Source organism: Oryza sativa, chromosome 7 (genome assembly GCF_034140825.1).
Source record: "Oryza sativa Japonica Group chromosome 7, ASM3414082v1".
NCBI classification, from domain to species: domain Eukaryota; kingdom Viridiplantae; phylum Streptophyta; class Magnoliopsida; order Poales; family Poaceae; genus Oryza; species Oryza sativa.
The window spans coordinates 10619356-10638322 of NC_089041.1; the positions used below are offsets into that span (position 1 = coordinate 10619356).

At 47.8% G+C, this 18967-nt stretch overlaps 1 protein-coding gene and 1 non-coding gene across 2 annotated transcripts; one reads left to right on the top strand and one right to left on the bottom strand.

Annotated features, from left to right (window-relative positions):
• Positions 1–206: 206 nt before the first annotated feature.
• LOC136357405 (uncharacterized) lies at positions 207–11483 on the bottom strand (the record flags this gene model as incomplete). Its single annotated transcript, XM_066312658.1, has 5 exons — positions 10729–11483; positions 9332–10071; positions 1364–3088; positions 849–1201; positions 207–470 (listed from the first exon to the last, which is right to left on the bottom strand). Coding segments are annotated over exons 1-5 (3837 nt in total), but the record flags the coding sequence as incomplete, so codon positions are not given.
• A 6697-nt stretch (positions 11484–18180) lies between these two features.
• On the top strand, positions 18181–18287 carry LOC112939766 (small nucleolar RNA R71). The gene has a single exon (XR_003243636.1). It is a non-coding gene; the product is annotated as a small nucleolar RNA R71 (small nucleolar RNA).
• The last annotated feature ends 680 nt before the right edge of the window (positions 18288–18967 follow it).

An 18967-nucleotide genomic window follows, 5' to 3' on the forward strand; every position in this document is an offset into this window, starting at 1 on the left:
TGGGCTGCCTTCAGCTCGTCTTCACGCTCCCAGGTAGCTTCTTCTTCGGCATGGTTGCTCCACTGGACCTTGCAAAAACGGATTACCCGGTTCCTGGTCCTGCGCTCCATGGTGTCCAGGATTTTCACTGGCCTCTCCACGTAGGTCAAATCTTCGCGAACTTCAATTTGCTCTGAGTCGGCCTGCTCGGATGGCACTCGAAGACATTTCTTGAGTTGTGACACATGAAACACATCATGCACGTTGCCCAAGGAGGCGGGCAGCTCCAACTGGTAAGCGACTTCTCCGCGTCGGGCAATGATACGGAAAGGACCCACATACCGAGGTGCGAGCTTCCCTTTTGTCTGAAACCTGTGTACACCTCGCAATGGCGTGACCCGAAGATATACAAAATCGTCCACTGCGAATTCCAGGTCACGGCGACGGTTATCTGCATAACTTTTCTGCCGGGACTGTGCCACCTTTAGATTATCCCGAATGGTTCTGACTTTACCTTCAGCTTCTCTCAGGATATCAGTCCCGAACACTTGGCTTTTCCCCAACTTGATCCCACATTAGCGGTGTCCGGCATTTGCGCCCATACAACGCTTCGTAAGGTGCCATTTGTATGCTGGTTTGATAGCTGTTGTTGTAGGAGAACTCGGCATAGGGGAGACTCTTATCCCAGGTCTTCCCGAAATCTAATACAATGCGCGGAGCATATCTTCTAGGATCTGATTTAGACGCTCGGTCTGTCCATCTGTCTGCGGGTGATAGGCGGTGCTGAAATTCAATCGAGTACCCAGCTCTTCTTGGAGCTTCTTCCAAAAGTGAGAGGTGAATTGGCTTCCCCTATCAGATATGATTTTCTTGGGAACGCCATGGAGACTCACGATCCTAGCGAAGTAGAGCTCGGCTAGCTTGTTCCCTCCATAGGTGGTCTTCACAGGAATAAATCGAGCTACCTTGGTTAATCGATCCACAACTACCCATATAGAATCATATCCACCTTGGGTTTTTGGAAGTCCGGTGATGAAATCCATCCCAATTTCATCCCATTTCCATTCTGGTACTTGGAGAGGTTGGAGAAGTCCGGCCGGTCGTTGGTGCTCTGCCTTGACACGCTGGCACACATCACAAAGGGCCACGAACTCTGCAATTTCCCGCTTCATACTGACCCACCAGTATTTCTCCTTCAAGTCTAAGTACATCTTCGTACTGCCAGGGTGGATGGAATAAGGACTTTCGTGAGCTTCCTGAAGTATCAGCTGTTTAAGTTCTCGGTTATCTGGAACGCATACCCGATTTCCGTTCCATAGGGTTCCGTGTTCATCCTCTGTGAAACCAGCGGCTTTACCCTGTTTCATATTCTTGAGGAGTCCATGCATGTCCGGGTCGTTCTTCTGAGCCTTGCGGATTTGATCGAGCAAGGTGGGCTTGGCTTCCAACGCAGTCAAGAATCCACGACTAACTATGCTTAGGTTCAGGGCTTCCATCTGTTGATTAAGTTCGAGTGGAATGCCACGGACGTTAAGAGTGTTGCAGTGGCTTTTCCGACTTAGAGCGTCGGCAACCACGTTGGCCTTACCAGGATGATAGTGAATCCCCACATCATAATCCTTGATGAGTTCTAACCATCTCCTTTGCCGAAGATTCAGGTCCGACTGAGTGAAGATGTATTTCAAACTCTTATGATCAGTATATATTTCACAGCGATTCCCAATGAGATAGTGCCGCCAGATTTTTAGAGCATGAACCACTGCGGCTAACTCCAAGTCATGGGTAGGGTAGCTGCCTTCATGAGGCCGTAGCTGACGTGAGGCATAGGCCACCACATGACCGTCCTGCATGAGCACGCACCCCAATCCTTGGCGCGAAGCGTCACAATACACCATGAAGTCCTTGCGAGTATCCGGCAAGATTAACACTGGCGAGGAAACCAGCTTTTCTTTGAGAGTTTGAAACGCCTTCTCGCATTGTGGGCTCCACACAAATTTCTCTTCTTTCTTCAATAACTGGGTCATGGGTCGAGCGATTTTGGAGAAGTTCTCGATAAACCTCCGGTAGTATCCTGCCAAACCTAAGAAACTGCGGACTTGAGTAACTGTCTTGGGTTGCTTCCAATCGGTGACGGCGGTCACTGTTTTAGGGTCCACAGCAACTCCTTTAGCAGAAATCACGTGCCCTAAGAATTTGACTTCGGACAACCAGAACTCACACTTGCTAAGTTTGGCATACAATTGATGTTCCCGCAACTTTCCCAATACCAGACGGAGATGGTGCTGATGGTCTTCCTCTGATTGTGAGTATATTAGAATGTCATCAATGAAAACCACAACAAACTTATCCAAGTATTCCATGAACACTTTGTTCATTAAGTTCATGAAGAAGGCAGGTGCATTGGTCAAACCGAACGACATCACCGTGAATTCATACAATCCGTATCGCGTGGTGAATGCGGTCTTAGGAATATCTTCTTCACGGATACGTAATTGGTGATATCCGGAACGAAGATCGATCTTGGAGAATACAGTGGCACCTTTAAGCTGATCGAACAGATCATCGATCCGGGGAAGAGGGTACTTGTTTTTGATGGTGACTTCATTGAGAGCTCTGTAGTCAACGCATATCCTCTTCGTCTTGTCTTTCTTCTCTACAAAAATCACAGGAGCGCCCCATGGGGAAGTACTCGGACGTATGTACCCCTTTTCTTTCAACTCTTCCAACTGTTTCTTGACTTCGGCCAGTTCATTTGCTGCCATACGGTAGGGTCGCTTGTACAGAGGAGTGGTTCCTGGAGCAAGATCTATCCGGAACTCAATCTCTCGCTTAGGCGGCATACCGGGTAGCTCTTCCGGAAACACGTCTCCGAACTCTCTGACTATGGGGATTTCGGATAGTCCTATCTGATGAAGTTCTGAACTTCTGACAGAGGTTGGGGGTGCAAAGAAAACAACCGGTTGTTCCGGCCCTTGGTACAGAGTGACAGTGCGTCTCGCGCAATCCACTACTCCTTGGAATTGAGCCAACCAATTCATTCCAAGGATCACATCCAAGTTCTTGGTGTCTAGCAGAATCAGATCCGAGGGAAAGGGAATCCCTTGAATTTCTATAGGGACGGCAGGGCTATAATACTTTGCTGTCATAACCCCTCCAGGGGTGGTGATGAGTAGAGGGTTTCTAAGCCTTTCTACTCCCAACTGATTTCTCCCCACGAATAGCACAGATATAAACGAGTGGGAGGCTCCAGAGTCGAACAAAATGGTAGCAGGGATGGAATGAATGAGGAACGTACCAACGATGACGTCTGGAGTTGTCAGCACGTCCTCGGCCATCACGTGGTTCACACGACCCCGAATGACATCCTTCCCACCGTTGTTGGGGCGGGGAGGCGCTTGGCCTTGCTGACGCCTTGGCTTCGGGCATTTATCCGCAAAGTGCCCGGGCTCGAAGCAGTTGAAGCACAGACGCTGCTGACCTTGAGCGTCCCTGCGGCCTTGACCAGGCTGCACAGTTTGCGTAGGAGGACGGGGCGCACGAGTCCCTTGTTGATTCTGCTGTTGCTGCGGCTGTGGGACGCGCACCACGAATTGAGGTCGAGGCGCGGAGCGAGGTTGCTGCTGCTGCTGTTGCTGCTGCGAGGAGGATCCCCCTGGATAGGGATTGGTGTAGCGGACCCTTTGGTTAGCACCCTGTTGGTTGCGGAAATTCGCCAAGCGGCGCTTGTGCGACTCCAGTTCCTTGTGCTTGGCTTCCAAGCGGATGCTCTTGTCCACCAGACGTTGGAAATCCGGATAATCCCCAGAGACTAGACGGACGGACAGCTCGGGGTCCATTCCTGCCAGGAACTTCTCTTGCTTCTCCTCATCTTCCCGCACATCCTCCGGAGCGTAACGGGCCAGGTTGTTGAACTCATGCAAATACTCCATCACGGAGCGGTTGCCTTGCTTCAACTCTCGGAATTCCCTTTTCTTAAGGGCCACGACTCCAGCGGGCACATGGGTCCTCCGAAAAGCGGCGGTGAAGCGAGCCCAAGTAATAGGCTGTCCCTCTGGCTGCGTAGCCTGGAAATGGTCCCACCATAGAGATGCGGGTCCCTGCAGCTGATGGGCGGCGAAGATGACTTTCTCCTCATCGCTGCACTGCACAGTGTCTAGCTTTTTCCCCACGGCATGCAACCAATCCAACGCATCCACGGGGTTGTTGGAGCTAGAGAAGGTAGGTGGGCGGATGCGGAGGAACTCGGCGAGTTTAGAGTGTTGGGGAGGTGGTGGTGGGGCATTCTGTTGTGGCGGATTTTGGAGGTGGTGGAGGAAAGCAGTCATCATGTTGGCCTGCTGGGCGAGGATTTGGGTGAGAATGGCGTTGGTGTCTGGTGGTGGTGGTGGAGGAGGAGGAGGAGGTGGAGGTGGGTTGCCTTGGTGGTTGTGGTTGCTGCCTTCGGGTTGGTTGCCATCACCGGTAACCGCATTTCTCCTGGTCGTCACCATCTGAAAACCCCACACGGAACCAGCAAACAGAGAAAGAGCTAACAATTAAAACTAACCACCCACGACTACCATAATTTTTGAATTTATTACTGCTATTAAATTGGTTCATTAATGTTCAAGTTGCTTAGGCGAATAAAATAAGACAGGCTCCGACACAGTTATGCCACACACCGGCATAACCATGCCCCACACGACTCAAAAAGACAAACGAGAAAGAACACACGCGCAAGCCTACTAACTGCTCGTCTACTGCTGCGACGGGCCAGGACGGAAGGTGAGCAACAGCGCATCCTCCGTGCTACCGACGCCGGAGGCTTCCCCCTCCTGGGGAACCACGGGCGCGGGCTCGGCACGAGGGGTCTCGATGAAGCAAGTCCACGCCAGGGACTGACGAACAAGCTCGGGCCTGGAGGTGCTCTTGCGGGCGGTGATCTTCTGGCTGCGGCAGACGCGGCGACGCTTGGGGCGACAGACCTTTCCCTGGGCGATCTTGAGCTGATGCAGCTGCGCCTCCACCGCGTCTAGGTCCTTCTTGAGCTGCAGGTTCTCCTGGCGCAGTTCCAGGATCTTCATGTTGTTCTCGACCATCCCGCGACGTACCATCTGGTGGAAGTCGATACGAGCCGCGTTGTACGCCTCCACCATCCGCGCCAGGTGCACGATGGTAGCGTCATCCTCTGAGCTAGCATCCCGGAAGGTGGCGTAGTCGCGGGCTCCTCCGCGACGAGGGTGGTAGCGGTAGGGCGAGTGTTGCAACTCGTCCGGGTAGCGCTGGTGAAGAGTGCCGATGGCGAGGAGAGCGGCGTTCTGGCAAGCGGTGGGGAAGGAATCTCCACCCGCGGTGACTGCCAGCGAAGTCCGCTCGGGAGAGCCAGAGAGGATCACTGCAGTGACCTCCCAACCAGCGTGGGGCTCTGCATCGTCACCCTCCTGCTCCGGAAGCGGCCTGGCCTGGTAGTCCACTCCGTGTGGATACCCCAGAACCACGCACATGCCCCGCAACTCCAAGACGAAGCCAGTCATGTCCAAACCACGACGGGTGACGCTGCCGGCCATCTACAAACAAAAACAAAAAGAAAAGCAACATTTTCAAAGGTCAGATTTTGGCGATAAATGAAGCAGCAAGACAGAGAGAGACTAGAGGATTTTCACAAATAACAAAGGATTTTTATTTTTGAAAATATTGCTAAGGCTTGGGATCTACGGCTCGTCCTAGGGTCAAAGGTGGCTCTGATACCAACTTGTCACGACCGGAAATAACCCAACGGGCATTCCTTACGTGCGTGCATTAATCCTTGTCCCAGGAGGCAAGGTACACCAAAAGTTGATACAATTCAGAGTATAACAAGCGGAAGCGTAAATAGTTAATTTATTACATGGGCAGCGAAGGCCCAGCACACACAAAGACAAACGAGAAACAGCGGAAGACTAGGGTGACAACCACAGGCGCTTGACGGCAGGCACGAGCTAGACACCAAAGCCTTCATCTTCAAGGAGCTCCTCTTCTGGGCTTGGGAAAAATTGAGCAAGACTGAGTACAACCACCGTACTCAACAAGACACACCCACAAATGCAGAATAAATGCAAGGGAGTACAAGGGAATTATAATATAAAGGGTTAGGGTTGCAGTAAACAGCATTTAAAGACATTTAGTTGCTCAAAGCTATTTTGTAAACGCGATCCTAGAACTATACAATATTATTAATCAAGGCCGTGAACCCACACGAACCTGCCTTAACCCAAGGCCTACGATGATTCAGACCGAACTGGCAACCCGACCCTGGGTCCCAGCTCGTCCTAAGCCAACCCAGGCCAACCATTCCACATTTTAGTTGTTAAGCAGGTTTTAAGAATTTAAAACACTAACTTGGGTACATTGCTCGGCTTGCCCATAACCGAGGGCGCGGCTATTCGAATAGATTATACTCTGATCAGAGGTGTACATCTTTACCCACAAGACACATCTTCCTCACGTGCAACCACGTGCCACATACCACCACGGTATACAGACGGAAGACGTGACATAGTTTCCAACCCATCCTAGCCTTAGACAAGAGTACCGACCCAATCCCGCCTACGGCCGGAACCTCCGGGACAGGCAGGCAGGACTGAGCCCCTAGCAGCAGGGCACCAACCCTCTGCCATGACATCTCGACTACCGGGCCGCAGCTCGTGTAGCCTTCATTTGCCCTGGAGAATGTCCATCGACCCCCGACTTCATCCATCTCCAATCCGTGTACTTTTGTTTATGACTAGACTAAGCCACAAACTAAGCCTTACCCACTAGACATGTGGAAGTACGGTAGTGCTTTGCAACAGAGGCCCGAAGACCGGTCCTTATATGGCCGAGGTGCTACCATCAAAACCATGCACCCCGAGCCCAGCCTAAAACCATTTTTGGGGATTTTGAATAGAGGGGGAGGTGTGAATCCAATTCCACAATAGACCAACAATTCCAAAGTGTCCAGGTGATGAGAATATCCCAAAGTCTTGAGTTGTAAAACCACCTAATGTTACCTAATTAAAAGCGAAGCATCTACCTAAAATCATACTAGTGGTACCATGAGTAGAGTGTCCACTAGTTGGGGTTTTGTTTATTCTAGGGTGAACAAGGTAATAATAACAATAACAATAATAATATGGTCATAACAAAGGTAAATAGGCATGGCTAAATAAAACAGTGATAACGCGGGGATTTAAATAAAGCGATAATGCAATAATTTAAATCAACATAATTTTATAAACTGGGATTCAATATGCTCAAAGATGATGTGACTTGCCTTGCTCGCTTTCCCAAACGTCGGCTTCAACTTCCACGAAGAGTGGATCTTCCGAAGCTGTAGCGTCTACACGACCAACGGAAAAGAAAAGGCTTTTACTCTAATAAACTCCACATAACAGCAGAAACAAAGCACAAAAATGGGTTCTTGACTTCTTAAGGAAAAGTTAGAGACTTGAACGGTCCAATTCCGAGTTCAAATGGCCAAGTTATGGCCATTTGAAGTTTATATGCTCTTTAAATGGATATTTGCGAATTGCTTCATTTAAATTTTAATTAAAAACTCATTTATTGCGTCAGCCGGGAGAGAGGGCGCGCGGACCGGGTCCACGGGAGTGGGGCCCACGCGCCAGCCTCTCGGTCCACGGTGGACCGGGTGCACGCGGCTGTCGCCGACCGGCGCCGTGGGTCCCACGCGTCAACCGCACCCGCGGGCGCGGGCGGCTGACGGCCGGGCCCACCTGGCAGCCGCGGGGCGCGCCCGAAGGCGGCCTCGCCGGCACGGCCGACGGGAGGCGGCGCGCCCGCGCCCCGATGGTCGCCGGCGGCGACCTCCGGCGCGACGGAGCGGCGGCCGAGAGAGGGGACGGAAGGGGGAAGTGAAACAACGGTCCTCGGCTCACCCCGGGTCGACGATGACGGCGGAAACGACAACCGGAGCGGAGGAAGGCGGCGGCGCGGTTCGGATCGACGAGGACGGCGGCGCTCCGACAGTCGGCGACCGAAACGGAGGAGCGGACGAGGTCGACGAGGACGCGGCGAAGCCGAAGGAGGTGACGCCGAGTCGGGAGGAGGTCCGGAGCGACGACGGCGGCGAACCGGAGCTCGGCGGCGACGGCGGAGAGAGAGGAAGACGGCGCGGGCACGAATCCGACGGGGAGAGTGAGCGGCGAGTGGCGGAAACGGAGGAGCGAAGCACGAGGAACGATTATATAGCGTCGGGATGGAGAGAGGGCGGCCGGAGAGGAAGGAATCGGCCGCGGAAATCTCGGCCGCCATTGATTGCGCCGGCGAGGATTGCGGGAGTAAATCCGAGCGAATCCGAGGGAGAGAGAGAGGGAAAAACGGGGGGAAAGGGAGAGGGAATCGCGGGGAGTGATTTCCCCCTCTTTATGGCGCGCGGGGACGGCGGGATGCGGCGGATTCGGCGGCGGCGGCGGCGCTAGGGCACGGGCGGGCGGCGGGAGCGGCGCGAGGTAGGGGATGACAGGTGGACCCCACCTGTCAGCGAGGGTGGCGGGCGGGCCCGCCTGTCAGCGGCGCGCGCGCGGGGGAGGGCCGATGGGCCGCGGGGGAGAGGAGAGAGAGGGAGGGAGCTGGGCCGAGCCGGCCCAAGAAGGGAGGGGGGGGAAAAGAAGACTTTTAGGGTTTTTCTTTTTATAAACCTTTTTAACTTTGTTTATTTCTTCTCAATTATTATTTGTGCTCTGAAAATTCCACTAAAATTTATTTACGCATTTTAGGCTTTTAGGAAATATACAAAAATCTTCCAAGCCTTATTTGACTTTTAAATTTGCACATTTTAATTGTTGGAGGCTTTCACATGAATTTTAATTATTCTCGGCACAATTTCGAGGATGTATTTTAGGGTCGTTTTGGGACGTGACAGGTTGCTTCCAATTTAGCACTGACTCGACATTGCTTGGATCCACAGCAACTCCTCCAGCTGAGATGACATGACCAAGGAACTTCACTTCGGGCAACCAAAATTCACAATTACTAAACTTGGCATAGAGCTGATGCTCACGTAGTTTCTCTAAAGCAAGACGAAGATGCTCTTCATGCTTTTCTTTTGTCTTGGAGTAGATATGGATGTCATCAATAAACACCATGACAAACTTATCCAGATATTCCATAAACACTTTATTCATCAAGTTCATGAAAAAGGACGGGGCATTAGTGAGTCCGAACGACATAACGGTACACTCGAACAAACCATACTGTGTGGTAAAAGCGGTCTTAGGTATATCCTCCTCACGGATTTGAAGTTGGTGATATCCGGAACGAAGATCTATCTTGGAGAAAACTGTAGCACCGGAATCAAAAAGCACAGTTGCGGGTATAGAGTTAACAGGAAACGTACCCAAAACCACATCAGGTGCATTCTGGGCTTCTGCAGCTACAACATGATTAACACGAGCCTTCGGTGCTGGAGCATTGGAGTCATTCTGGACAGGAGCATTCTTCACACGTCGAGGATTTGGACACTTATCAGCATAATGTCCTGGATCACCACAATTGATGCACACCCCTGGCTTGCTTCCTTGTTCCTTCCTGACAGACTGATTCTGTGTTGGAGCTGCTACAGGACGAGTGACCACATTACGATTGTTGTTGCTGCGATTACCAGTGTTGTTGTTGTAGAACTGGCGTTGAGGGCGAACAACTGAAGAGGATCCTCCCTGTGGGTATGGTGCAGCTTGAGGTCCCATAGCAATGTGCGGCCTCTGGCTACTACCCTGTTGAGCCTTGAATTGAGCAGCCCTACGCTTCTTCTGTTCCATCCTATTGTACTTGTCTTCTTGGCGACTCGCCTTGTCCACCAACTGCTGGAAATCCCGGTACTCCATAGCCATCAATGCATAAGACAACTCATCATTCAATCCCTCTAAAAACTTCTCCTGACGCTCTTCATCAGTGCGAACATCTTCTGGGGCATAACGAGCTAAGCGATTAAAGTCATGAAGGTACTCTGTGACAGAACGGGATCCCCGATTGAATGCTCTGAACTCTCTCTTCTTAAGTGCCACAACACCTGATGGTATGTGTGTCTTCTTGAAAGCAGCAGTAAACTCCCGCCAAGTGATAGGCTCTCCCGCGGCTCTGTTTAGACGAAAGTGATCCCACCACTCAGCAACAGGACCATGCAACTGATGCGAAGCAAAGGAAACCTTCTCCTGCTCGGTGCACTGAATCAAATCTAACTTCTTTTCCACAGCATGCAGCCAATCACCTGCCTCTACTGGGTTAGTGGTGCTTGAGAAGGTAGGTGGTCTCACACGTAGAAAATCTGCCAACTTGTTTTGTGGAGGTGGTGGTTGATTGTTGTTATTTGCCTGCTGGTTCTGCGCTTGCTGCACTAATAGATTAATCAACTAAGTTTGTTGAGCCAAGACTTGGGCAAGTGTGGGATCTCCTTCATTGTGACCACTTCCACTTCCACTTCCAGTGCGGGTGTTCACCATCTGAAGAAAAGCATGGGCAAAAGGAAAGAACGACAGAGAGATACCATTAGAACGGAGAACTTTAATTAATTTCAATTCTATATTGCTCTTAACTGTGTATGATTACATTTAAATTGAATTAACACTATCTCACCAGCTAACTTACTCTCTGACAAGCAAAAGAAGTAAACTCATGTAGTTACATCCCACCAATGATGTAAGCAACACGCTAAACCCACACACACACAAGCAAACTTAAGCAAGCAAACTAACACAGCGAACTACGGAAACGGTCTAACTAGGCAACTAATCTTGCCTTGCGTCGGAACGAAGAGATGGATCTTCCTCCTCTGGAGTAGCTGGCTCTCTTTCTTCTGGGTCTTCCTCTTCTTCCTCATCACTTAAGACATGGATGACAGGTTCAGCATGATCAGGCACAGCATCTCCCACCACATGAGTCTTTGAAGCTAACTGGAGACGAGGTGGTGGACGGGTTCTCTTCCTTGCGGTGAGGCGAAGCTTGGGTGCTGGCGGTGGTGCTTCTCCCTTAAGCTCAGCTAGTTCCTTCTGCAGACGGTACACCTTGCTCTCCAACTTGCAAATCCTGGCACAGTTCCAGTTTTCCCTATCATGAGCTGCTTTCTCCCGCTCCACGCCTACTGCATCCATGGCGCTAAGCATATACACAGCATGTATCAGAGTGGCACTACCTTCGCCTTCAGGACAGTTGTAAGTTCCATAGTCTTGACCATGAGGCTTGTGTGGATGATACTGGAAAGCTAATGACTCTAACTCCTCATCAAAGCGATGACATAGCTCTCCAATGGCCACCAAGGCTGCTTCCTGATAAGCATGGCTGTACTTTCTTCCCCCAGCTTCAAACTTTATCGACGGAAGGTCTTCATGATCACTAGCCAACGTCACGCGAACACGACACTTCTCCTTGTTGGGGTCATGGGGAATCTGGCGATACTCGGGGGCAACCTCATAGCCTACTTCAAATGCCATCAATCTCAGCTCCCTGACGAATCCTAGCACATCGATCAAGCTTTTCGGTGGATGGGGCGGCATCTAAAGGAACATAGAAAGGAGGAATTTATGCATATATTTAAGTTAGCTGCACATACTAGACTTAATTAATTTGACCCAAAAAGAAAAAGAAAAGAAAAGGAGGAAACAGAACTAATTAAATTTCGAATTTTTCTTTTCTGACCGAAACATAAATTTTCAGAAACCAATTTGTTTTTCTGAATTTTTTTTCGAAAATTTTTATTTATACAGGAGCACAGACTTCGGAAGTAAACAAAAAGAAGCAAATATATTTTCTTCCTGTACAGTACTCGTGGAAACGGAACTAAACAAAGTTTTTGTTTGGAAAATGAAATCAACTTTGGACAGAGACAAATTGCTTTAGACAAATGAATAAAACAAAACTAAAATACTTAGGATCTACCATAAGCACGGTATAGTGTCACCATTAACAGGGATGAGTAGTGCTGGTGCTATCTTGATTGAATCGATACCATAATAGATGTACAGTGCCGACTAACCAATGAAATTCAGAAAATTAAACTATTTAATACCCTGAACAGTAAAGTTTTTTTTTAAATAAAAGAACATGTTTCTGTTTTGGTAAAGTAGGATTTAGTAAATTTGGTACATAACCTTGCATGTGCTGCCAACTTAATTAATTTGTAAGAGAATAGAGAAGAGCAGTCCTATTTTTCAAAATATTTTGAAGGCTACTTAAGGTTTACCATTTGGCTTATCGTAAGGTCAAGGTAGCTCTGATACCAACTTGTCGCGCCCGGAATTTCTATCCAAAATTCCAAATGCTTACACGTGCGTTAAATCCTCGTCTAGGAATCAGCCGAGGCACACAATAACAAATTGATAATAGAGTACTATCAAACATCTAATTAATACTCGCGAAATAAATAATTATTACAGAGGTGGATAGTTCCTCTCAAAAGAATAAAATTCTACGCAGCGGAAATAAAAACAAAAGATGGAACAGCTATGGCGACTCCACTCCACAAGCAACTTGACCCGAACAAAGCCTAATCCTCCAGATCATCACCTTCACCGAAGTACTCCTCTGATGAATGAATATTGCAAGATTGAGCATATGACATACTCAACAAGCCACACAGCAAATATGCAAGTGCACAGGATAACAAAGGATGGCATAATACAGCTCAATTGCATAAACAGCATTTAATAAACATTTGAGAGAATAGTAAAACAGTTAAGTAATTAAGCAATATTAAATAAACACTATATAACACACCCGTGTTGCATAGGCCCAACCTCATCTGAACAACCAACCCCGGTTGTACAAATCAAACCTCCATACTAGGAATATACCATTCCAAACCAGGAGTCAATTTAATTATCACAGTATTATCATTAATAATGAGTAGTGTGAGACTAATCACGAAAAACATTGTTAGACCCACCCATAACCGCGGGCATGGCTATTCGAATATTTTTACTCTGATGAGAGATGTACCATTGTTCCCACAAGACACAGCTCCACAACATGTCACCATGCACCTCTATACCACCACGGTACCTTGGAAAGGAACTTTGACAATACCTCTCACACAACACAACTCACCACAGTGCATCATTCCTGGATCATAATCTCCCCGTCAAAACCAGAGGCAATGGACTTCCCAGCGACTCCCACGGACTTCTCGCCGCTTCTCTATTTTCATCTAATACAGAAAATTATTACGAATTAAATAAAAGATTTATGATGTCACGATGACATCATCGCCGGCCATGGCACGGGACGACGCGACCACCGGCGATAGAGGGCTCGGTTGGGCTATCCGAGAACACCCACGCGAAGAGGACGACGACGTGAACTCACCGGCGCAAGAAACTACGACGGACGACGACGAACGACGGCCGGCGACGAGGTCCGACGGCGGCTCGGCTCGGGTCGACATCGACGACGGCGCTCTGACGGTCTTCAGCGGTTGCGAAGGGGCGGACGGGGTGCTCCTCTTCCTCACGAACCCGGTGGTGGCGACGGAAGGCGGCGGCGACGGCTACAGCGGCGGCGCGGCGCGACTGGAATGGCGTCGGTAGCGGCGGTGCTAGGGCAACGTGGCGGCGGCGCTACGAGCAACGGTGGAGCTTGGGACTTGAGGGCAAACGTAGAGGACGACTTGGGGATGCTTTATATAGGCTTGGATTAGAGAGATCGGACTCCAATCGAGAGGATTTGAGCTGGAAAAATCTAGGGTTAGTTTGGAGAGATAAACTAAAAACGAATTCGATTCGGTTTATCCGGGCAAAATTGATCTCCGAAACTTTAGGGGAAAGGGAGAGGATAAGGAGGAGATGATTTCCTTTCAAGCAATCGAACTCGGAGATGGCCGGCTGGGGCGGAATCGAAGGGGAGGCGGCGGCGCTCGGGCTCGGCTCGGCCGGCCGGAGGTGGAAGATGACCCCGACATGTGGGCCCCACATGTCAGCGGCTTGAGAGGAGAGGGTGGGGCGGCGGCTCGGCTTGGGCCGGCTTGGGCCGCACGGCCGCGCGCGAAGAGGAGAGTTGAGCCGGAAACGGCCCAACGGCCTAGGGGAGGGTTTTAAAGACTTTTTCAATTAAAATAATTCGTGAAATGATGTTTCATTTATTAAAAATACTTCCCTTGCTCAAATAACTCCCAGAAAAATCTAGAAAATAGATAAACAAGCAAAGTATTTAATGGAATTTTATCTAGCTCAATTTTATGTTGAAATTTTTCCTAGATTATTAGAGTTTAACTTGTAGGCTTTTAAAAATAATTTCTAAAAATGCATTAAAAATTGAATTATTAAATTAGGCGATTTTGAGGGCGTGACATTCTTTTTCCTAAATGTTGATAAAATCATGTTCTATCATGTTATTGTGTTCTTACTGCTATTATTTTGGCCATCTTTTCTTTTGACTTTGTTTTATGAATTAAAAAGTTGAATTTCAAAAAATGGCAACTTCAAATAATATTTTGAAGCAGTAAATAATTTCATCTAAAAAAGTAATAAACATAAATGTCGTAGAACTCATCAAGATGTACAACTTTTATTTGGTCATTTCTTCATCCGACAAAGTGATAGTAACATTGTTAACAAAATTTACATATTTCTCTTATAGTTTATAAAACCATATGAGAGAGATGTAAAATTCGTAAACAATGTTACTATCAATTTGTTGGATGAAGAAATGACCAAAATAAAAGTTATAGATCTTGATGAGTTATACAACTTTGTTGTTGATTGATTTTTCTTATTTGAAAATGTTGTTTGAAGTTGTCATATTTTGAAATTCAAATTCAAACTGTTCAAACAAAGTCATAAAGAAAAATTACCAAAACAAAGTTGTAGATCATGCGTTATACAACTTTGTTGTTGATAATTTTTCTATTTGAAATCAATTACAACCCAAAAAATTATTTGAATTTCAAATTGTTGATGGGTGATACCCGTAGACCGGATGAATAGGATATTGGGGTACGTTGGTATGAGGATCTACGTGATATGACATCAAGCAAACAAGGAGACAAGGATTTTACTGGTTCAGTCCCCTTATATGGTATTGATATGGAAAACCACAGAGATGGGAACAGATGAATTCGACAATCACACAAGTCTTTTCTGCACACTTTGTCCTCACTCGTGGGAAGAATTTCCCGGTCGGTCACTTATCCCAAAATTGCTCTAGGCCAAGCATGCTTAATTCTTCCCGGTCACACTTCACGTGCTCTAGCTTTGTAAACTATGGTGGGTGTGTTGGCAGTGAGATTCGATGATCTGAATCCCTCAGGGGGTGTCCCTTTTATACCGTGGATCACCTTGTTCTCCAAGTAGAACTCGGAGACATCGGACTCCACACTACATAGAAAAGACCCCATCCTCTCCGAGTAGTACTCTGCTAATCTCTTTACCCGTGAGAATATTTTCTACAATATCCAGTAAATTTCCTTAACGCATACGAAAACAAATCGTATGCGCAAAGGTATACCGTACTCGTATATTCCGTAAGTCATTGGATAGAAGGTATGCCTTATTCGTACCCATGACAGTTATATTTTAAAATTCAAATTTTATATAGTTCAATCAAACTCGATGGAGAAAAGACCAAAAGAAAAATGGTAGATCTCAATGAGTTCTACAACTTTGTTTTTGACAACTTTTTCATATGAGTTGATTTAGTACCATAAAATTCGATTTGAAGTTTAAAGAGCCACATGCAAAAAATCGATTTTTGCATGCGGACCTCTTAAGGATCAGCCTATATTAGGTGATCTATACTAGGTGATTTGTCTATAAATGAAACGAGTAAGGAGACATGCATATTAGATAAGATCGATTGAAACCCGATGCTACCCCTATTGGCAATCAACAAGTAGGCTAGAGATTATGGTTCTAAGGACGGCTTAGTAGATCAAACTTAACTGATGAAGCACTAAGTATGAAAAGAAACATAATATCTAGACAATTAAGCCTTTGACTGATTTTTTTACGTGACCTTTGACTGATTTTTAGGGTGGTAGATGTTGTCGGACTCGGCTGCGGAACGAGGAGATCGAAACAGACTCGGTGCCACATCTTGGTTGGATTCGTAATCTAAAAGTGCATCGGCTAGAATCACATTGGTTGAAGGTGAAGATTCGAGGTCAGAAAAGCCAGAGTCAAATTAAGCCGATACATCACAACCAGGGCTCGTGTGGGCCAAACTCGGAATATCCATCATTGCCAATTAGAGATAAAAGCTCGTTTGTAGGCAATTGTATCTATTAATTAGGATAGTTAAGTCGGTGTGTTCAGTTTTGGCAAGAGGCGGCCATATATGGTCTTGTTTGTATCTTAGAGTTTTAGAATGTTTTGAGTCATGTCGGTAAGGGCCATGTTGTTTTTTGAGTCTGACAAGCAAGACCGTACCTCCTTTCGTTTAGCTCATAGATTTCCTACCCGTCTCCGGAGGTTATGGAGCGGGCGTCTTCTGCTTAACTTGCCACACCTTCTTCCTCTTAGGTGTGGTTGGCGGCATCTTTGGAGCCGTCTTCTATGGTTTTTTGGCCGGTGTAATGGATTGTACCGATGTCTTCCAATAACGGGTCCTGGGAACAGATGATCCCTTTTCCAGGAAGTTTTGCATAAACTTTACCAGGCTATCCATCTTGGGTTGCTCCACTTAGACCACTTGAATGTTCTGTGGGTTTGCCCTGTATTTTATCCTCACCATGGAGCATTGCTCTGTCCTCGGCTGAAACTCAAACTTCTCCTCCTTCCTGTTGATAGGAGACAGATACTTCCCGCCCCCACATCAAAGTTGGCGTTCGCGGTGCTAAGGAACGGATGCCCCAAGATAAGTGGCGTCTCCTTGTCTGAATCCATATCCAACACCACGAAGTCAACCGGGATGAAGAAATCCCGTATCTTAACCGGTACGTCTTCCGCTATCCCAGCTGGAAAATAGACCGAAGAATCGACTAGCTGTAGGCGCATCGGTGTTGGTGCCAACACCGTGAAGTTGAGCATGTCGAAAACGTCTTTGGGCATGACGCTTATGCTTGCTCCTAGGTCGGAAAGGTCTTGGTCAAATCTTTGTGTCCCGATCGAGCAAGTGATTGTGGGACACCCCGGATCCTTCTTCTTTTCAGGGAGTTTGTCGAGTATCGCATTGCTGCATTCCTCCATTAGTTTAACCACTTCGGTCGTCGGAAGTGGTCTCTTGTTATTGAGTATGTCCTTGAGGTAACGCGCGTAGGTGGGCACTTGCATGGCGTCCAACAGTGGCACGTGAATATGGATTTTCTGGATCACCTCAACAAAACAAGCGAACTGCTAGTCCACCAATGGCTTGTTGTATCTCTGGGGGAATGGCAGCAGCCTTGTGTCGCAGTACTCCTGCGGCATGGTCTTCTCTTGCTAAACCTTTTCTTCAGCCGCATCGCTAGATGGTGCTTCCCTATTGTTGTTGCCAGCTCCTACAAGGTTAGGATATGTCAGATCGCAAGTGGACTTACCTCCCCTCGTCGTGATTGCCTTAACATTTTTAACGGAGGGTTCGGTTGTCCAAGAATCCTCCCAGATTCATTAGCAGGTACTAAAGCAGCTAATTGTGCCTGCTAGGTTTCGATCATTTTATTAAAACTAAGCTAGTTTTGGAATGCATAAGCAAAACCATCTAGCTTAACATTTATATTTTCCAGGGTCTTGTCATTAGCAGCTAGCTTTTTGCTAAGAGCGTTTGTAGTTTTGGCTTGCGCAAAAACAAGATCCTTCAAGGAAGGCTGGTTAGAAAAGTTGCCGTTATTGTTGCCTCCTTGGAAATATGGGCGTGGCTGGTTCCACCCCTGAGCCTGGCGAACGGAACCCGTTGTTGTTGTTATTGCCCATGTACATCGCCTCTTCACGGGTTTCTAGGCAATCGTTCCCAGAATGACCCGTGCCTCCGTAGACTTCGCACGTAACGTGGGAGTCCAAGGCCTTGACGGTGCCTTGGGGTTTTTTCTCGTGGTCGTTCAAACGATTCATGAGGAGGTCCAGTTTTGCAGCGAGCAACTCCATCTCCTTGACGGTGTGCATTCCTCGCTGATGGGTCTATAGTCGTTCCTCGCTCCAGCCCATGTTGGAGACCATCTTTTCTAAAAGATCGACGACTCCTCTGACCGTCTTAGAAATGAAGGCTCCTCTAGCTACCGCGTCAAGGTGATCATGTGACGTGGGAGTGAGTCCATTATAGAAGTTTTGCAGGATTAACTAGTCGTCCATTCCATGATGAGGACAGGCGGCCACGTACTCCTGCAGTCGTTCCCACGCCTCGGGAATAGACTCGTCTCTCGTCTGCTGGAAACTTGAAATTTTGCCGCGTAGGGCGTTGGTTTTGCCCATCGGAAAGAACTTTGATAGGAATGTTGTTCAGCATTTGTCCCAGGTGTTGATCGTAGCGCGGTTGGCATAGAACCACTGCTTCGCTTTCCCAATGAGAGAAAATGGAAACAATCAGAGCCTGACGCCGTCAGGACTGATGCCCTTCATCGTGTACGTGCTACAGATCTCCAAGAACTGTTGCAAATGTGAGTTGGCATCCTTGTTTGGCTTGCCACAGAACGGGCTAGCCTGTGCTTGGTCTAGCAATGCTAGCAGGCTAGGAAATTGAAGTTTCAATTTGATCAGGATGAGAGGTTGATGCTCCAATTTCAACAGGCTGGGAACTGGAAGCTACAATGTTGTTAGCTCCTCCCTTCATCAATGTTGCTAGCCGGCTCTAAGCAATGGTTGTTCAATAAATTAGTAAATGCCCCATATCCAAAGTATAGTGAGGGTTTTTTAGATGATCACCTTCTTGTGATTCTTCTTGGGCTTTATTCAAGTATTGTCTGCATAGCTAGTCTTTTGGGACTAGGAATATCTGAAGTAGTTGGCAGTGTTCCTCCTTGGCTTCCTCTTCCTGCAAAATACTAGACAAAATAATGCATTAAGGTCATCAAACTGTATTATTGAGAACAGTATTATGGAGGTCAAGCAGACTTGCCTTTTTTTGGTTCCATTAAGGG